The sequence below is a fragment of the Cervus elaphus genome, chromosome 11 (assembly GCF_910594005.1).
Source record: "Cervus elaphus chromosome 11, mCerEla1.1, whole genome shotgun sequence".
Classification (NCBI taxonomy): Eukaryota; Metazoa; Chordata; class Mammalia; order Artiodactyla; family Cervidae; genus Cervus; species Cervus elaphus.
The window spans coordinates 71,122,356-71,138,100 of NC_057825.1; the positions used below are offsets into that span (position 1 = coordinate 71,122,356).

At 38.3% G+C, this 15,745-nt stretch overlaps 2 protein-coding genes across 17 annotated transcripts in view; both read left to right on the plus strand.

The window, feature by feature from the left end:
• NRXN1 (neurexin 1) overlaps nucleotides 1-15,745 on the plus strand; it is a 1,160,507-nt gene that overhangs the window by 533,889 nt on the left and 610,873 nt on the right. For all 16 annotated transcript variants that reach the window (XM_043918044.1, XM_043918041.1, XM_043918043.1 and 13 more), the window contains one exon: nucleotides 6,698-6,820. In XM_043918044.1, coding sequence (XP_043773979.1) covers nucleotides 6,698-6,820 — 123 coding nt within the window. The remainder of the gene's footprint in view (nucleotides 1-6,697; nucleotides 6,821-15,745) is intronic.
• Nucleotides 11,110-12,285, plus strand: LOC122703647 (splicing factor 45-like). The gene has a single exon (XM_043918054.1). The coding sequence runs from the start codon at nucleotides 11,110-11,112 to the stop codon at nucleotides 12,268-12,270; it is 1,161 nt and encodes a 386-aa protein (XP_043773989.1). The 3' UTR covers nucleotides 12,271-12,285.

Consider the following 15,745-nt stretch of genomic DNA (forward strand, 5'->3'; position numbering starts at 1 on the left):
TACCCAGGGCTCTCTGTTTAGATGGGCCTGTTTTTGGATAAATAGGTAGCTATCAGTGTTCTGAAATGCTACATTTTGAACAAGAGTTGCGCATCTTCACTGGGCTCAGAATTTATTTAATTGGTCCTCCCCCTTGTAAGGCTAGTGAATTACAAAAAGAAACAATAATCTTAATCTGAAGGTGCCATTTATATGTTTCTAATTTTAATCAGCTTTCCTAGCTGATTCATGTGGAAATAAAAACAAAAAAATCTGCTCCCAGCTCAGTATCTAAAAATTGAGAAAGATAAAACAGAAACATTTAATAAGAATGACTCTTCCTTCATTTTTGTTTGTCCTTCAAGGGGCGATCTGGTTATTTTTTAAAGTAATTATTTTAAAACCAGAAACTAATGGCAAAGTCAAAGAGCAGGCTGAAGGTGTCATAATTACAGCCTGAGAAGCACATCCTCCTGTCACTTACAGGTGTAAGCGCTGCTGCCGGGAGCGATGACTCAGACAGTGGTGGCTCTTGCTTCTGTCTCTCCCGGCTTTTCTCTCTTCCTATTATTGTCACAATGACAAGGCTTATTTCCAGCTTCCCACTGGGTCCTGCCTCCCACTGGAGGCTATAGTCCTCAAAGTCAACTGCCAAATAAAAGTTAATACCTGGAAATTTTGATATAGATAGACACCTAATTTTATAACATACACAAATGTCATGCATTTAATGAAAGTTGCTATTCTAAATTTGTAGAACAGGAAAGGTAATTACATTTTAGAAGTAGAAGGACTTTGCAATTGATTTATGCCATTTACAGCCTTTTTAAATTGTTTTTAGTCTTTGTTATTGTCATTGTTTTACTGATAAGAAAACTCAGACCAAGAGCTGTGGTAGCATTAGACAAAGTTAGATAATTAAGGTTGCTGTTTAGTTGGTAAGTTGTGTCTGACTCTTTTGCGACCGCATGGCCTGTAGCCCAACAGTCTCCTCTGTCTGTGAGATTTTCCAGTTAAGAACACCAGAGTGGGTTGTGATTTCTTTCTCTGATAATTAATGTTGTGTTAGATTTAATGGTCACAGTCAGTCTAAAACTCCAGTCTCTGGACTCAAACTCATGGCTATTTTTCCATTGCTTATTTCTTTAATACGCAATGTAAAGATTCAGGAGAAGAGGGAATTTGTTTATTTATGTGTCTCTTACAGAGACCTGAAAACTATAAGCTGGGCTACTGTTTAAACAAATAATTATTGAAACAAAGTCATATCCATTTGTTTACATATAGTCTATGGCTGCTTTTGCACTACAATAGCAATGTTAAGTAATTGCAATGACAACCAAATTCGGCAAAGCAGAATACATTTACTATTTGGTCCTTTCAGTTCAGTTCAGTCACTCAGTCATGTCCAGCTCTTTGCGACCCCATGGACTGCAGCACGCCAGACTTCCCTGTCCATCACCAACTCCCAGAGCTTCATTTGGTCCATTGCCAGAAGTATTTTGACCCCTATTATATCTACTAGACTGTAAGCTATAGAAAGTTCCTTGAAAATCTAACTTGGGACATTCCCAATGCTGAGATCAGTATTTGGCACAAAATAATTTTTAAACTAAATTAGTAGGCTAGCTCAGCTGGTAAAGAATCCACCTGCAATGCAGGAGACCCTGGGTCAGGAAGATCTGCTGAAGAAGGGATAGGCAAAGAGTCAAACACAACTGAGCGACTAAGCACAAGCACGTGGGTACCACATAATCCAGAAGGAATAAGACTAGTTAAATGAGGCTAGATGAACAGCAGATATAATATGGACCATTCGGTTTCAGAATTTCCTAATTCTAAGATGTATGGTACTATAATAACTTCTAATTCAATTGCTGGCTGCTATAGGCAATTTAATGATCTAAAAAAAACAAAAAACAGTTATGTATAAAGATAGAACCAATTTATATCCCTAAGGCAATGTGAGTTTTTCTGTTATTATTTATAGAAGTACTGTGGGAACTCCACTTTCACGTGATGCCCATCTTTAGCCCACATGGCTGTGGTTGAAAAGGCACAACCTATTCTTAATAAAATGAAGATAGATCATTTCTAGAAGGCAAACTAAATGAATTCCTACCTGCCCATCATCTATGCAGTTTGCTGGGTTGTGGCTTTGCAGATATACTTATTCAAATCCCCATATTTAAATAGCTTAATTGAGCAAATAGATTAGCTTCTCAAATCACTAGGTTGTTACATATAGAAATTACTTACATTTAATGTTTAAATGCAACAAAAAGGAAATCTAGAACCAACTAGTTTGAACTATAGTGAGAAATGGGTACCTCATACTGATGATCCTAGTTAGCATCTTTAAAAAATACCAGTGGAAGGAAATAGGTACCTTAAGGGTATGTAATGAGTCTAAGCTTTGCAGCCCTCAAGTCTAGAACTTTTAAAAATCAAAATATAGTAGGTCTGGGTTTGATTTTCTCAAGCTACATCCAACTTTGAACTCTAGGGACAGCTGCCATTACAGTCTACTAGACATCCTTAATCACATTGCTTCCTAGACTTCTTAGCTTTGTTTTAATCTTCACTATTGTCCTTTAATGTTATTTTTCCCCCCTACATTTAAAAAAAAACCAATGAATATACTTCACAGGACATTTGCACAGAAAGCTTTCTTACAAAAAGGATGCAAAATTGCTATTATATACATCTTGAATATGAAGTAAATTTGAAATATTCATGAAATAATATGAAACAAATATTAAAAAACATTTAAAATACACTTGCAAAAATATCTGAAATGATCAGTGATGTTGTATACATACATGTCAACTAACCTCCCAGGGAGCTATATGTAAAATGGGAGAGTTGGATTAGTTATTTCTACATCCGTTTGAAGCTATTCTTTTCTTCATTAAATAAATTCATTTATTGATTTATGCTGAAATACTTGCAAATAGAATATAAAGTGATTAGCAAAAATAACTTAAATAATTAATTAGGGAGAAAGGTCAATATGCATTTTTTTTAAGAAAAGAAAAGAATCAAGTTGCTGAAAGTAAGCATATATCCTAAATCTTGATTTCATGATGAATAGAAAGAGATAAGGAAAGGCAGTCAGTTCTATAACTCACATGACATGAGGATATAATAGCCTATAAAATCTTCAGGAAACAGTTTATGAATTTGGACTTTGCAACTAAAAAGAGTATTGAAAATCCATGTTAAAGAGCTGATAATGTAGGTAGACTAAAAAGAGTAGCTTTGAATAATTCTGGACCTTGGTAATGTAATAAATGATGTTCTAGAAAAAAAATTTTTTTTTAATTCAGTGAAAAATCTTTTTTCTTAATCTAACTTTGAAAAGAAAAAGCTACTTGCAAATGATTTTTAAAAGCTTTTGCTGGAGTCTTCTAATACAGAAACTCATCATTTTCCTAAAGGAAGAAATGAGCGCCGCATACCCCACCCCACCCCCCAACCCCCGCCCCCGCGCAGAAGGGGTCTGCAGAGTCCAGGGCTTCTGGGTGATGCCTTAGGAGACAAGTTAGCCTGCTTCTTTAACAAAATGGCAATTTCCCCTTTATGTGGTTTTTATATTCTTTATGCCAGATTACAGGTGGAAAAAAATAATTCCACCATTTTAAAATAATAATTAACCACTGCCACAGTTTTGTGACTATTCACTCCATAGCATACACATTGATGCTGGGAGAAAGGTTAGAATCAATGAGTCATGTTTTGATATCCCAAAAGGAAAAAGAAATTTCAAAAGGAATTCAGATCATTAATGGTTTGAATGACTATAATTCTGCCATAGGGACAAATGACTCTGAAATTCAAAATTTCAACAGAGGATGAATTATCCTGGGTCAGACCTAGGAGAGAAGACATCTCTATCACATTTTAGCTGTGTGACCTTGGGCCGAGTTGTTTTAGCTTTCTAGGCCTTCGGTTTCACGTCAGCAAAATGATGATAATGTAAAGATGAAATAAGTTAATAAAGTGCCTGATACATAACAAACCAGGTCCCAACTTCCTTCTCAGTAGCAGATTAAGGACCAGCAACCACAGAACTTAATTCCCTGTCCGGTTCACTTTCCATGACACTTCATGTCACATAGATAACATTGTTTAAAACTGAGAATATTAAGTGCATAAAAAAAAAAAAGCCTCTTCCAAAATCAATCTCTTCACATTTTTAATAATGCAGGGAAGGAGCTTGAAGTTGGTCCACAGAGATTTTCATGAACCAAAGGGTTATTTTTAATTGGATTTTGTGCCTGTTGTTATGGAAATTATTGTTTCATGGATAAAGCTTTATGATTTCACTGCAAGATCAGCCCAGAATGGGGTATAATGATGATATCACCCTTATGCTTCTTTTTCTTGACAAAACACTTAAATTAAGAGAATGGGAGTGAGACTGCTTCAAAAGGACACATTTCTAAGAAAAAAAAGATCCACCCTATAAAAATAGCTTTAAAAATGATATATTCTCTTTTGAAAGATCAAAACTCAGAATGGCCCTTGCTGCCAGTAGGATGCTAAGATTCTGCAGAGTTATTAAACACTTCACTGTTGAAACTAGAAAGAGTTCCTTTGATCCTGGAGCTCGCTTTCAACATTTGGTCTCAAAGCATTTTTGCAGTTGTTGAACTGCAGTTGTTGCACAGGCTTCCTCTAGTTATTTTGTGATCAATCTCTCCAAACTCTTCTCTCTAGACTAGTTTTTATTCCTATGTCCAGATGCGACTTAACTTCTCTAAAGAAACAAAAAGAGATGCTTACTAATCTTAATGGTGGTTCTGTTTAAACTTGAAAGTGTTAGTCGCTCAGTTGTGTCCAGCTCTTTGCAACCCCATGGACTGTGGCCCACCAGGCTCCTCTGTCCATGGAATTCTCCAGGCCAGAATGCTGGAGTGGGTAGCCATTCCCTTCTCCAGGGGATCTTCCCAACCCAGCGATCGAACCTGGGTCTCCTGCGTTACAGGTCAATTCTTTACCATCTGAGCCGGCAAGGAAACCCAAGACAGGAGGCAGTTCATCCTGCAAAATTTAACTTACATCACTAGCTCATTTTAAGCCTCAAAGAAACCTCAAACAAGGAAGACAGAACTTGTTTCATAATAACATCCTAAGAGAGAAATCAGGATAGTAGTCTGCAGCATTAAAGCAGTGATTTCTTGTTGGACAGACTACTGAGGTTTCCTCTAGTACTTAGTTCCCTAATTTATTTTTCTTTCTTCTTTTCTCTCTCCTTCTTTTTGGCATTTTCATACACCATCCTACGATCCTTGGACATTGGCTAGGTTGTCTGGTAGATAGAATTTGGTGGAAGAAATTGTGAACCCCACCCTTATCCTGAATCAATTGAAAGTCGTGTAACTAAATGTCACATCTTTAGTCATTTTAGTTTACCAAGAAATGTCAGTACATTAGAAAAAAAGGAGGGGGGAGAATCCATCACCAAAAAATGTATCATTAAAAACTTCATGATTTTTTTAAATGAATCAAAATATCAGATTATTAGCAAGGCTTATTTTTAACAAAACATTTTCAGTTCTATTAGAAGTTCTTTTTTTCCCTTCCTTTGTTTTTATGTGTAAGAGAGACATTTGTCTAATTTGTCATCTCAATAACGCCAACAGATGCTTTCTGGTGTAGTCTTTCTGTCCTGCTACTCCTGCTGCTAAGTCACTTCAGTCGTGTCCGACTCTGTGCGACCCCGTAGACGGCAGCCCACCAGGCTCCTCCGTCCCTGGGATTCTCCAGGCAAGAATACTGGAGTGGGTTGCCATTTCCTTCTCCTAAGCCAACTTAAATTCAACTTGCACAGGTTTACGTAGGTTCACTTGCAATTACTTTTCCAGTTGCTTACACTTCTGGCTCTTTTTCCTTTGGTCCTCAGCTGGAAATCACTTCCCGGTACCACTGCTTAATCATTTTTCCCCCTCCCACTCAACACTTGGCCCTTTATGGGCAGTGTTTTTCTTGACTTTCTTCACTTCCTAAGAGTCAGTGCTTTTACCTATACCCACTCTCTGGGCCTTCACTAGTTCTCAGACACAACGTTGCAGAAATTTAAGAACCTGGTGAATACTGAAGGTACATGATATAAGTGCAAAGAGCCGTCATCACACAATCTAATACCCAGAGCAACCTCCTTGCCAGGGCCTAATCAACCAGGTGCCATTCATTGAAAATTGTTAGCTAATGGCCTAGGGTCAGATCTCTCCCCAAGGTCAGATGTCTTATGACTAATATCTACTTCATTAGCAAAGGAAAGGAAAAAAGAGATAGTGTAAAAGTGTAAAACAAGAAAAAGTGTAAAACAAGAAAATTTCTGAGAGAGGGAAAAGTTTGTGCAAATTTGGGAGCATTGCTGTGTTGAGTGTGCCTATTTATGACAACAGGTGCGTTTGTTTGTCTTTGATTGATGCATAATGTTAAAGAGTCTTCTTAAACTGTTACACCTGAATATCTGTTAACTGGTAATTTTCCTTGCTTGCTGTGACTCTAATGGGCTTGAGAATTGATCCAGCCAGTCTCTCCTCTCTCTGTCTTTTTCTCTCCTCTTTCTTTCATTTCTTTCTCTCTTCTCTCTCCTCCCTCTCCCTTGCTTCCCCCCCTTTCTTTGTCTCTTTCTCTCACTCTCTGTGAGGTTCATTTGCTTGACTGATTCTGAGTGTCCATAATGACTGTTTGGCATATTCTACAGGCAAAGGTCCCGAGACCCTTTTTGCTGGCTATAACCTCAATGATAACGAATGGCACACAGTGCGTGTGGTTCGTCGAGGAAAAAGTTTAAAGTTAACGGTGGATGACCAGCAGGCCATGACAGGTAAAGCCCTATCACCTTTGCCTTTGTTGAAGCTTTAGACTTCCCTCTTTCTTGCAGGTGACCTTGAAAACCAAATGAACAACTTGAAGCTAATAGACACAGTTCATTTCTTATTCAAATTCTTCCAGCAGCAATTAAATTTAATAAGCTGCATGTTGTTTTCTTTTCTCTCAAATGAGCAACACTTTTTTGTCATGTTCCTTTCCATTTAATAATTCAAGAAGTTATAATATATTTTAATTTTATGCCTTAATAAATATCTCAGGGCTTCATAAAATATTGAAGTTATTGTTTGGAGGCCAATTCCTGTTCAGTTTCTTCGTTATATATTTAGGCGATGAACAGCAGCAAGTTACACTTTTTAGCTTCTGGATACATTGATAGATATGCTGGCATTCTATCAGGGGAACTGCTTTTTATTTTAAGCTATGATAGATCATTTTTGGCCATTTAGCTCTGTTGGTTAAGCTCTAATGTTAAGAATGTCAAGTTCAGTCCCTGATTTGTGGATTTCTGACTGAGGTGAGTAATATAAAGGCCCACGCCAGAGACAGAGGGAAACCAAATGAAAGAGGAATTGGCTCACCTTTATTCTCTCTGCTGAAAATAACTTCAAGCATATGACCCGCTGGGATATTAGCTCCCTTTTTTTTAGCGAACATCTTCCTGTTAATTATTTTAGTGCAAGATGGTCCTTGTGTGGCACAAAAGTGTTTGTTACATTCAGTCTCAAGGGGGTTTCCGTTCTCAGAGATCAGGTGGTTATATCAATGAAGAAATAATGTGTATGGGATTTTAACTTTTAAGAGAATCATTCCGCAGTTTAAACGAAGCAAACTACCAACCCATAGATCTCTTACTGTCTTGTATTTCGTTAGCCCTTTATGGCTTTCCAAAACTTTTGTCTTCATGTGGGAGCAAACTTACTTCGTTTCAGAATCATCTGAAGAGCTTTAAAAGGATCATTTCCTGGCAAGACACCACAGAAAGTGTGAGAGGAGCCCATTATTATTATTTCTTAAAATCTCTCCAAAGAACTCTAATGCAGCTGGCCCATGGATTGGCATTTAAAAACCACTGCTATGTTATGCCATTTTATTCTCCCAGGAAGAAAATCAACCAAGGACTCATTAGCATAAGCTTTTATTCAAAATTGCCAAACATGAGAACTCTCTAAAGAAACTGTGAACTTAGGGGAGGGAGGCAGAATTTTTATAGGGCTTTGGCAGGAGTGTCAGCAGAAGTTCAGCTAGTTTTGGTAAAGGTGGTTCTTGGAAGAGGTGTAAATTGTTTTTGTAGATTAGCATCCATTGTTTGGACAGTCTGGGTTTTATCAAAAGGGGCAGAAATTAGGATCTAAGATCATGTATAAGAGGTTGGGAAGAAATTCCTGCCAGAGACAAGGACATGTGAAGGTCACAGTAGAACATTCTTTAGTCCGTTAAGTTTGTCTCAAATCTCATACAGCCCTATGACATAGATAGGCTCGATGCATTCTCATTTTATAGATGAGAAAGCTGAGATTCAAAGAGGTAAAATGACATGTTACCTTGAAATGCCATTGTTACCAGAACTGACAGACAGCCTAGGGTATTTTTTTTTTTTCCAATTGTGTTTGTTAACTTTAAAAAATTTGTTTGCTTTTGACTCATGGTCCATTTATTTATATTTATTAATATCCTAATATACATATATATGACTATGATGAGTACTTTCTCATATATAGCATGATTTTATGAGGATAATATATATATATATATAAATATATATATATAAACACATATCAAAATCACACGGTAACTTATCTGGGATAGTATATGATGTGCTAAAAGGTTGAGTAAACAATTCATGTTCTTGAGGTTCAGAAGAGCTTAAAGATTTCAGGACTAGCTAAAGCAATCAATAATATTTGAAGGCTGTAAAGAAAGGATAATACAGATAAGATTATGTGGGGAAGGGTAGAATGGCTTGGATGAGGCTAGACAGACTAGTGTTCAGGCAGCGGGGAAGGTTTGTTTCGTTTCATATAACCACAGGGCAGCTGACATGGCTAGAATGGCCTTGGATGCCAATAGGTCAGTGCTCCAAATGAAGGAGTTCATATTTCACGGGTTTTCAGGCAGTTGGGAAGTCACTGCATTTAAGCTGGAAAATAAGAGAATATGTTTTGAGCAACATGAATTCTGTGCAATGTGCTAAGTGCTTCAGAATGTAAAGCAGTAAAGTCCTAAACTTCAATGGCTGAAGAAGGTATAGAAACAAAAGACTGGGGCAACACATTTTTTAAAAGTTTAGTTTAGAAATAATTTCAAATTTATAAAAAATTTCAAAACGACAGTGATATACTTTTACTATTGTGAGCAAGTTATCCCATTTGTTTTGCCATTTTCACTTTTTTTTTTTTCCTTAAACAAGTGATAAGTTACATACTTAATAGCCCTTCACTCTAAATATATACTTCAGTGGACATTTTCTAAAGATATAAATATCTCTTTACAGAACAAAGAGCTACTGACTTCAGTAGATTTGGCATTGATGCAATATATTTTATCTGTCCTCTCACCCATTTTCCCCTTTTGTCAGTTAACCCAGTGTTGTCTTTTATAGCATTTTCACCTCTAGCAGAGCATACAGTCTAGGGTCAGATACTGCATTTAGTGTTCATGTCTCTTTAGTCTCCTTTAACTGAAAACATTGTCATAGACTTTCTTTGTCTTTGATTACACTGACAAATTAAAAAGATATATAGTCCTCCAATCTTTTATCCATGTAAAGTCATTCCTGGGGCTTATCTGATGTTTCATGATGATTGAATTCAGGTTTTAACATTCTTGGGTGAAATACAACATTGTTGATTGTGTGATCTTCTTCTAGTATCCTGTCTGGAGACAAACGATATCCATATGCTTGACTCATGATTTTAACACTTGGTCAGTATGTTGCCCAGTTTCTCCATTGTATGATTAATATGTTTTACTCCCTTACAACTAATAAACTGTTTGTGGAGAGACATATTAAGACAATGAAAATATCATAATATCTTCCTCAAACATTTGCCCCAGATTATCATCTACTGAAGATTTTGCCTGATCCAGTCTTTAACACAGTAGTTATAAATGCTTATTTTCAAACCCCATTACTCTTTCCACATTTAGAGTCAATACTTAGCATTCTACTGTATACAAGAGCTTTCCTTTCTTTCTGTTTTCTTTCCTTTTCTTTTCTTCCTTCTCTCCCCATCTTCCTCCTTCTCTCCTTCCCTCCCTTCTTCCTTTCTTTCCTTCCTTCCTTACTGACATGGACCCACAGGTTTCTATATTTTCAAATAGTTATAATTACTTAATTATTTTGGTGCTTAAAATATCCCTATTTGGGTCAGTGTGAGTCCCATGAAGTTGGTCTCTGTGATCTTGTAACATGCCTTCACTTCAGATTTTTTTTTTCCTCACTCTTTTGGCAAAACAGAATATTTCAAGCACAACTTTTACTACCATGCCCCAGCCCTGGACTGAGACACTTTTTATTTAGTGGAGAATTAGGTGTAGCTGGTTGGTATTGGTATGCTCAGTACTGCTTTGCAACCTTTTCAGGAGGCTAAGATGGTAAGTACACTCAAGTATAAATACATATACCTGAATATATATATAGTTGCTAAGTTTAGTTGCTAAGTCATTCCCAACTCTTTTATGACCCCATGGACTGTAGCCCACCAGGCTCCTCTGTCCATGGAATCTCCAGGCAAGAATACTGGAGTAGGTTGCCATTTCCTTCTCCAGGGGATCTTCCTGATCCAGGGATCCAATCCTCATCTCTTGTATTGGCAGGCGAATTCTTTACTGCTGAGTCACTAAGGAAGCCCATAAGTGTGTGTGTGTGTGTGTGTGTGTGTGTATTTGCTTTAATATGCCTCTCCACATAAATAAATAAATACACACACACACACATATAAAAATTACATGTTCACACAAATATACGGATACACATATTTTAGAAAATGAGTTCACATTAGTACGATCATATCTACAGCATTGCTTCTTCCCCCATTTCATGTTTTCATATCTCTTCTTCCAATTTGGAACGTTGGCTCCCAGTGATGTCATTTTCCCATTTGCTCAATCCAGTAACACATCTATGATAGTTTCAGAATTGCTTTACATTGTCCATCCCATAAGTAGTAATCTGACTAAAAGCAACTGAGGGCCCAGCCCGCGGTGTTGGCGGCGCGCTGGCGTCGGTGCGCCGCCGCGGCCCGGAGCGTCGGCCGGGCGCGCTGGCACTGAACTGAGAAGATGGCCCTGTGCGATGACCTGGGCGTGGAGACCAGCGACTCAAAAACAGAAGGCTGGTCCCCAAACTTCAAACTCCTGCAGTCTCAGCTCCAGGTGAAGAAGGCAGCTCTCACTCAGGCCAAGAGCCAGAGGACAAAACAAAGTACAGTCCTTGCTCCAGTAATCGACCTAAAGCGAGGCGGCTCTTCAGATGAGCCGCAGATCGTGGACATTCCGCCGCACGTGGCCGCAGGCCTCAAGGACCCTGTTCCCAGCGGGTTTTCTGCAGGAGAAGTTTTGATCCCCTTAGCTGATGAATATGATCCCATGTTTCCTAATGATTATGAGAAAGTAGTGAAGCGCCAAAGAGAGGCGCGACAGAGGCAGCGGGAGCTGGAAAGACAGAAGGAAATAGAAGAGAGAGAAAAGAGGCGTAAAGACAGACATGAAGCTAGTGGGTTTTCCAGGCGACCCGATCCAGATTCTGATGACGATGAAGATTATGAGCGAGAGGGGAGGAAAAGAAGTATGGGCGGAGCTGCCATTGCACCTCCCACGTCTCTTGTGGAGAAGGACAAAGAGTTACCCCGAGGCTCCCCTTATGAAGAGGATTCACGACCTCGCCCACAGTCTTCCAAAGCCGCTATCCCTCCCCCAGTGGACGAGGAACAAGACAGACGCCGATCCCCGACCGGCCCTGGCAACTCCTTCCTCGCCAGCATGGGGGGCACGGTAGCACATAAAATCATGCAGAAGTGCGGCTTCCAGGAAGGCCAGGGTCTCGGGAAGCATGAGCAGGGCCTGAGCACAGCGCTGTCGGTGGAGAAGGCCAGCAAGCTAGGCGGCAAGATCATCGTGGGCGACGCCACCGGGAAAGACGCAGCCAAGAAGTCGGATTCGAATCCATTAACTGAAATACTTAAGTGTCCTGCCAAAGTGGTCCCACTCAGGAACATGGTTGGTGCAGGAGAGGTGGATGAAGACTTGGAAGTAGAGACCAAGGAAGAGTGTGAAAAATATGGCCAAGTTGGAAAATGTGTGATATTTGAAATTCCTGGCGCCCCTGATGATGAAGCAGTACGAATATTTTTAGAATTCGAGAGGATTGAGTCAGCAATTAAAGCTGTTGTTGATCTGAACGGGAGGTATTTTGGTGGACGGGTGGTCAAAGCATGTTTCTAAAATTTGGATAAATTCAGGGTCCTGGATTTGGCAGAACAAGTTTGATTTTAAAAACTAGAGCCTGATTTTAAAAGCTAGAGCCTTATAGAGAGACTCTGTAAGGACTTCTAAGATATGTTGACTGATCCCTTTTTTATTTTGTGTTTTTTTAATATAGTATAAAAATCCTTTTAAAAAAACAAAAAAAAATAAAAGCAATTGAGGATTAATTTGTGATTCTTTTTCTTACTGCTTAAGATTTAATATATATAGTCAAATACTATTTATAAATAACTTTGATTAGTTTGTTTCTTCTTTTCTTCCTTTCCTTTTCCTTCCTTTCTTTTCCTTAAATGTAGTTATATTATTCATTTGAAATACAGTTAATCTTATTGATTTCAGTTGTTTATTCCCTCCCATTCTTATGTATTTAATTACACTTGTGTGTAGAACATTACCCTGCTTTTTAAACCAGTGCAACTATTTTGAATTAGGAAGTGATGAATAGAGTATGAAAATGATATCATAACAGAAAATTCCAGAAATGTTCCCTAAATGAATTGCCAGCTAGTTTTCATTGAAATATAAGATATATCTTTTCAGTTGCATAGATTCCTACCAAACTCCTAAGTGAATAATTATATTCTACATTAGTGAGTTGACTTCTTCAACTTCCAGTCAATACATCATTTCTGTGTTTACTGCCATGTGTATATATACCACTAGTGAACATAATGTTAGGAAGCAGGGTGAATAGATACTTACATGGGTGTAGTTTGCTTACAGAAATAGGAACAAATAAATGATGGATTCAAAGGAGTACTCAGAATTGACACTGTTGGGGCATGATTTCTAAGCTAATGTCACATGTTTCCACTCTTCGGCTCCTGGGCATGGCCTGTTTCTTCATGGTCAAATAACCTGTGTCTCCTTGGCTGATTAATTTTGGGAAACTCTGGCACCTACAACTTCATTAAAAATTCATAGGCCATTGGCAAAGTTTCGCTCATGATCTGAAAGAAAAAAAAAAACTCCCTTTTGAGATTTCCAATTTTGGACAGCAGACACATTTGTTTCACAGATTTTTTTTTCCCCAGTAGATATTAATAAAATTATATGTCTGAGTCCACCAACTCCTGGGTGCAAGAAATGGCACATTTATTAATTGTCTTTAATATCAATTTAAATGAGACCTTAGGCCTTTCTTCTGGGTTTACAGAATATTTAATCATAGTCATGTGTCCCCTACTCCCACCCACCCAGAATCACACAGAAGCTCCTGTTGGCTTCTGTCTTTACTGATTCTCACCAAAAAGACAGTTCTAGTTTGTCCTTTAAATTATAAGAACCCTATTGCTCCTGTCCTAAGTGGGGCAGAGTCTTTGCTGATTCTTGGAGCCTATGAACTATGGTTCAATCCTCCTGTACTGACCTCAGTAATTCTCTCTGAACCCCTAAATCTTATCAGATGACAGGATGTTGGTGTTCAGTACTGCTAAATCCCACTTATGTTGATCTGTCTCCCAGTCAGTGGTAATTGCCTCATCTGGTTCAGACCATGAAGGCATTCTGTTCATTTCTTTTTCCTTTGTTGAACACCTTGCAAACTATGCCTTCACAAAAGATTGGAAAAGGCATTGCTTTCCAGAAAGTTGTCTTCCACATATTGCCAAGAAAAAGCCTTTGAGGCAAAGTGCTAAAAGGGACTAGGCTAGTTTCTTAAAACTGAAGGAAGAACAAAGTATAGACTAGCATTTCAGTATATTAGCCTGCTATTTACTCTTTCTCAAAACTGCCAAGGCCTCAGAGCATAAATTATATTCTATCTTCTTTCTGTTCTGTAGGAGTTGAACATTTTTTCAGTTGTGGAAACCAACTTGTTCTTTCTCAAAGTTAAAAGATGAACAGGCATATAAGCCAAATAAGCATTGAAAATTTACCAAAATCATGCATTCTCCCCCAGTACCCCACTCCAGCACTTTCCTTCCTCCAACTCCCAGCATCTTGTTGCTCAGAACTCAAGACAATGTTTTATTTTTTGTTTTTCACAGTAATTTACCTTGATGAGTTTTCATCTGGGTGATTCATATTTGGGAAATTATGTTTTGCCAAAGAAAGTTATGACCAACCTAGATAGCATATTAAAAAGCAGAGACATTACTTTGCCAACAAAGGTCCGTCTAGTCAAGGCTATGGTTTTTCCAGTGGTCACGTATGGATGTGAGAGTTAGACTGTGAAGAAAGCTAAGCGCCGAAGAATTGATGCTTTTGAACTGTGGTATTGGAGACTCTTGAGAGTCCCTTGGACTGCAAGGAGATCCAACCAGTCCATCCTAAAGGAGATCAGTCCTGGGTGTTCACTGGAAGGACTGATGTTGAAGCTGAAACTCCAATACTTTGGCCACCTCATACAAAGAGTTGACTCATTGGAAAAGACCCTGATGCTGGGAGGGATCAGGGGCAGGAGGAGAAGGGGACGACAGAGGATGAGATGGTTGGATGGCATCACTGACTCGATGGACATGAGTTTGAGTAAACTCCGGGAGTTGGTGTTGGATAGGGAGGCCTGACCTGCTGCGATTCATGGGGTCGCAAAGAGTCAGACACGACTGAGGGACTGAACTGAACTGAACTAAAAGATATCATAAGTCAACAATCCATAACAATAAAAAGTCAGTCTTGAGGTATATGGCATAGAAAGGTTTGCAAAGATGCAGTGGAACTTTGCCATTGAGGCTTCAGTTTGGAATGGAATTTTTTTCAAACATTCTAATGGCCACATGAAACTAGCCATGCATCAGAAAAGCAATGGAGATTTCTTACTAAATTTTACAGCAAGTTCAGAAATCACGGAAGAAAAAAATAATTAAATCACTGGAGACTCTTCATGCAAAGTCCTATATTTTGATTACATCTTTAAATCAGAGTTCTATATACTGTTAAGTCAAGTTGAAAACAATACAGTACATACTCAGGCCATTCTTGGGAATGTCTGACTGCACTGAGGCTCATGAAGATAAGCAGTTGCCAGCAAAGAAACCCCAGAAGAGAGAGATTCCTCAGGACTCAGATGAGAAAGTGTCCTATACTCTATTTGGTATCCCAGTGTAGGGAGTTTTTGGGTTTCAATTTATCACCTAGACTGTCAAAAAAAAAAATCTGAAATTGTGTGTTTTGTATGTATATATATGTTAGTGTGTATGTCCTTCACTGAACGCTATTCACAGTATATCCAGTTACCCAAGCCTGGAAGAAGTCATCATTATCATATCCCTCTTCTCCAGCATTCTATACATTATTAGTAAATCCTGAAATTATAGCGGCAAAATTGTCTAATTTGGTCCATGGTTTTCCATTTCTAACATAAACAATCTACTTCAAATTGTCTCCAGGCTATTATATCCACATCAGAAAGATTAAATACACATACACACACAGTTTCATGGCTTATGTCTTCCTAAAACCCTTCAGTAGCTCCTAATATAATCAGGAAAGT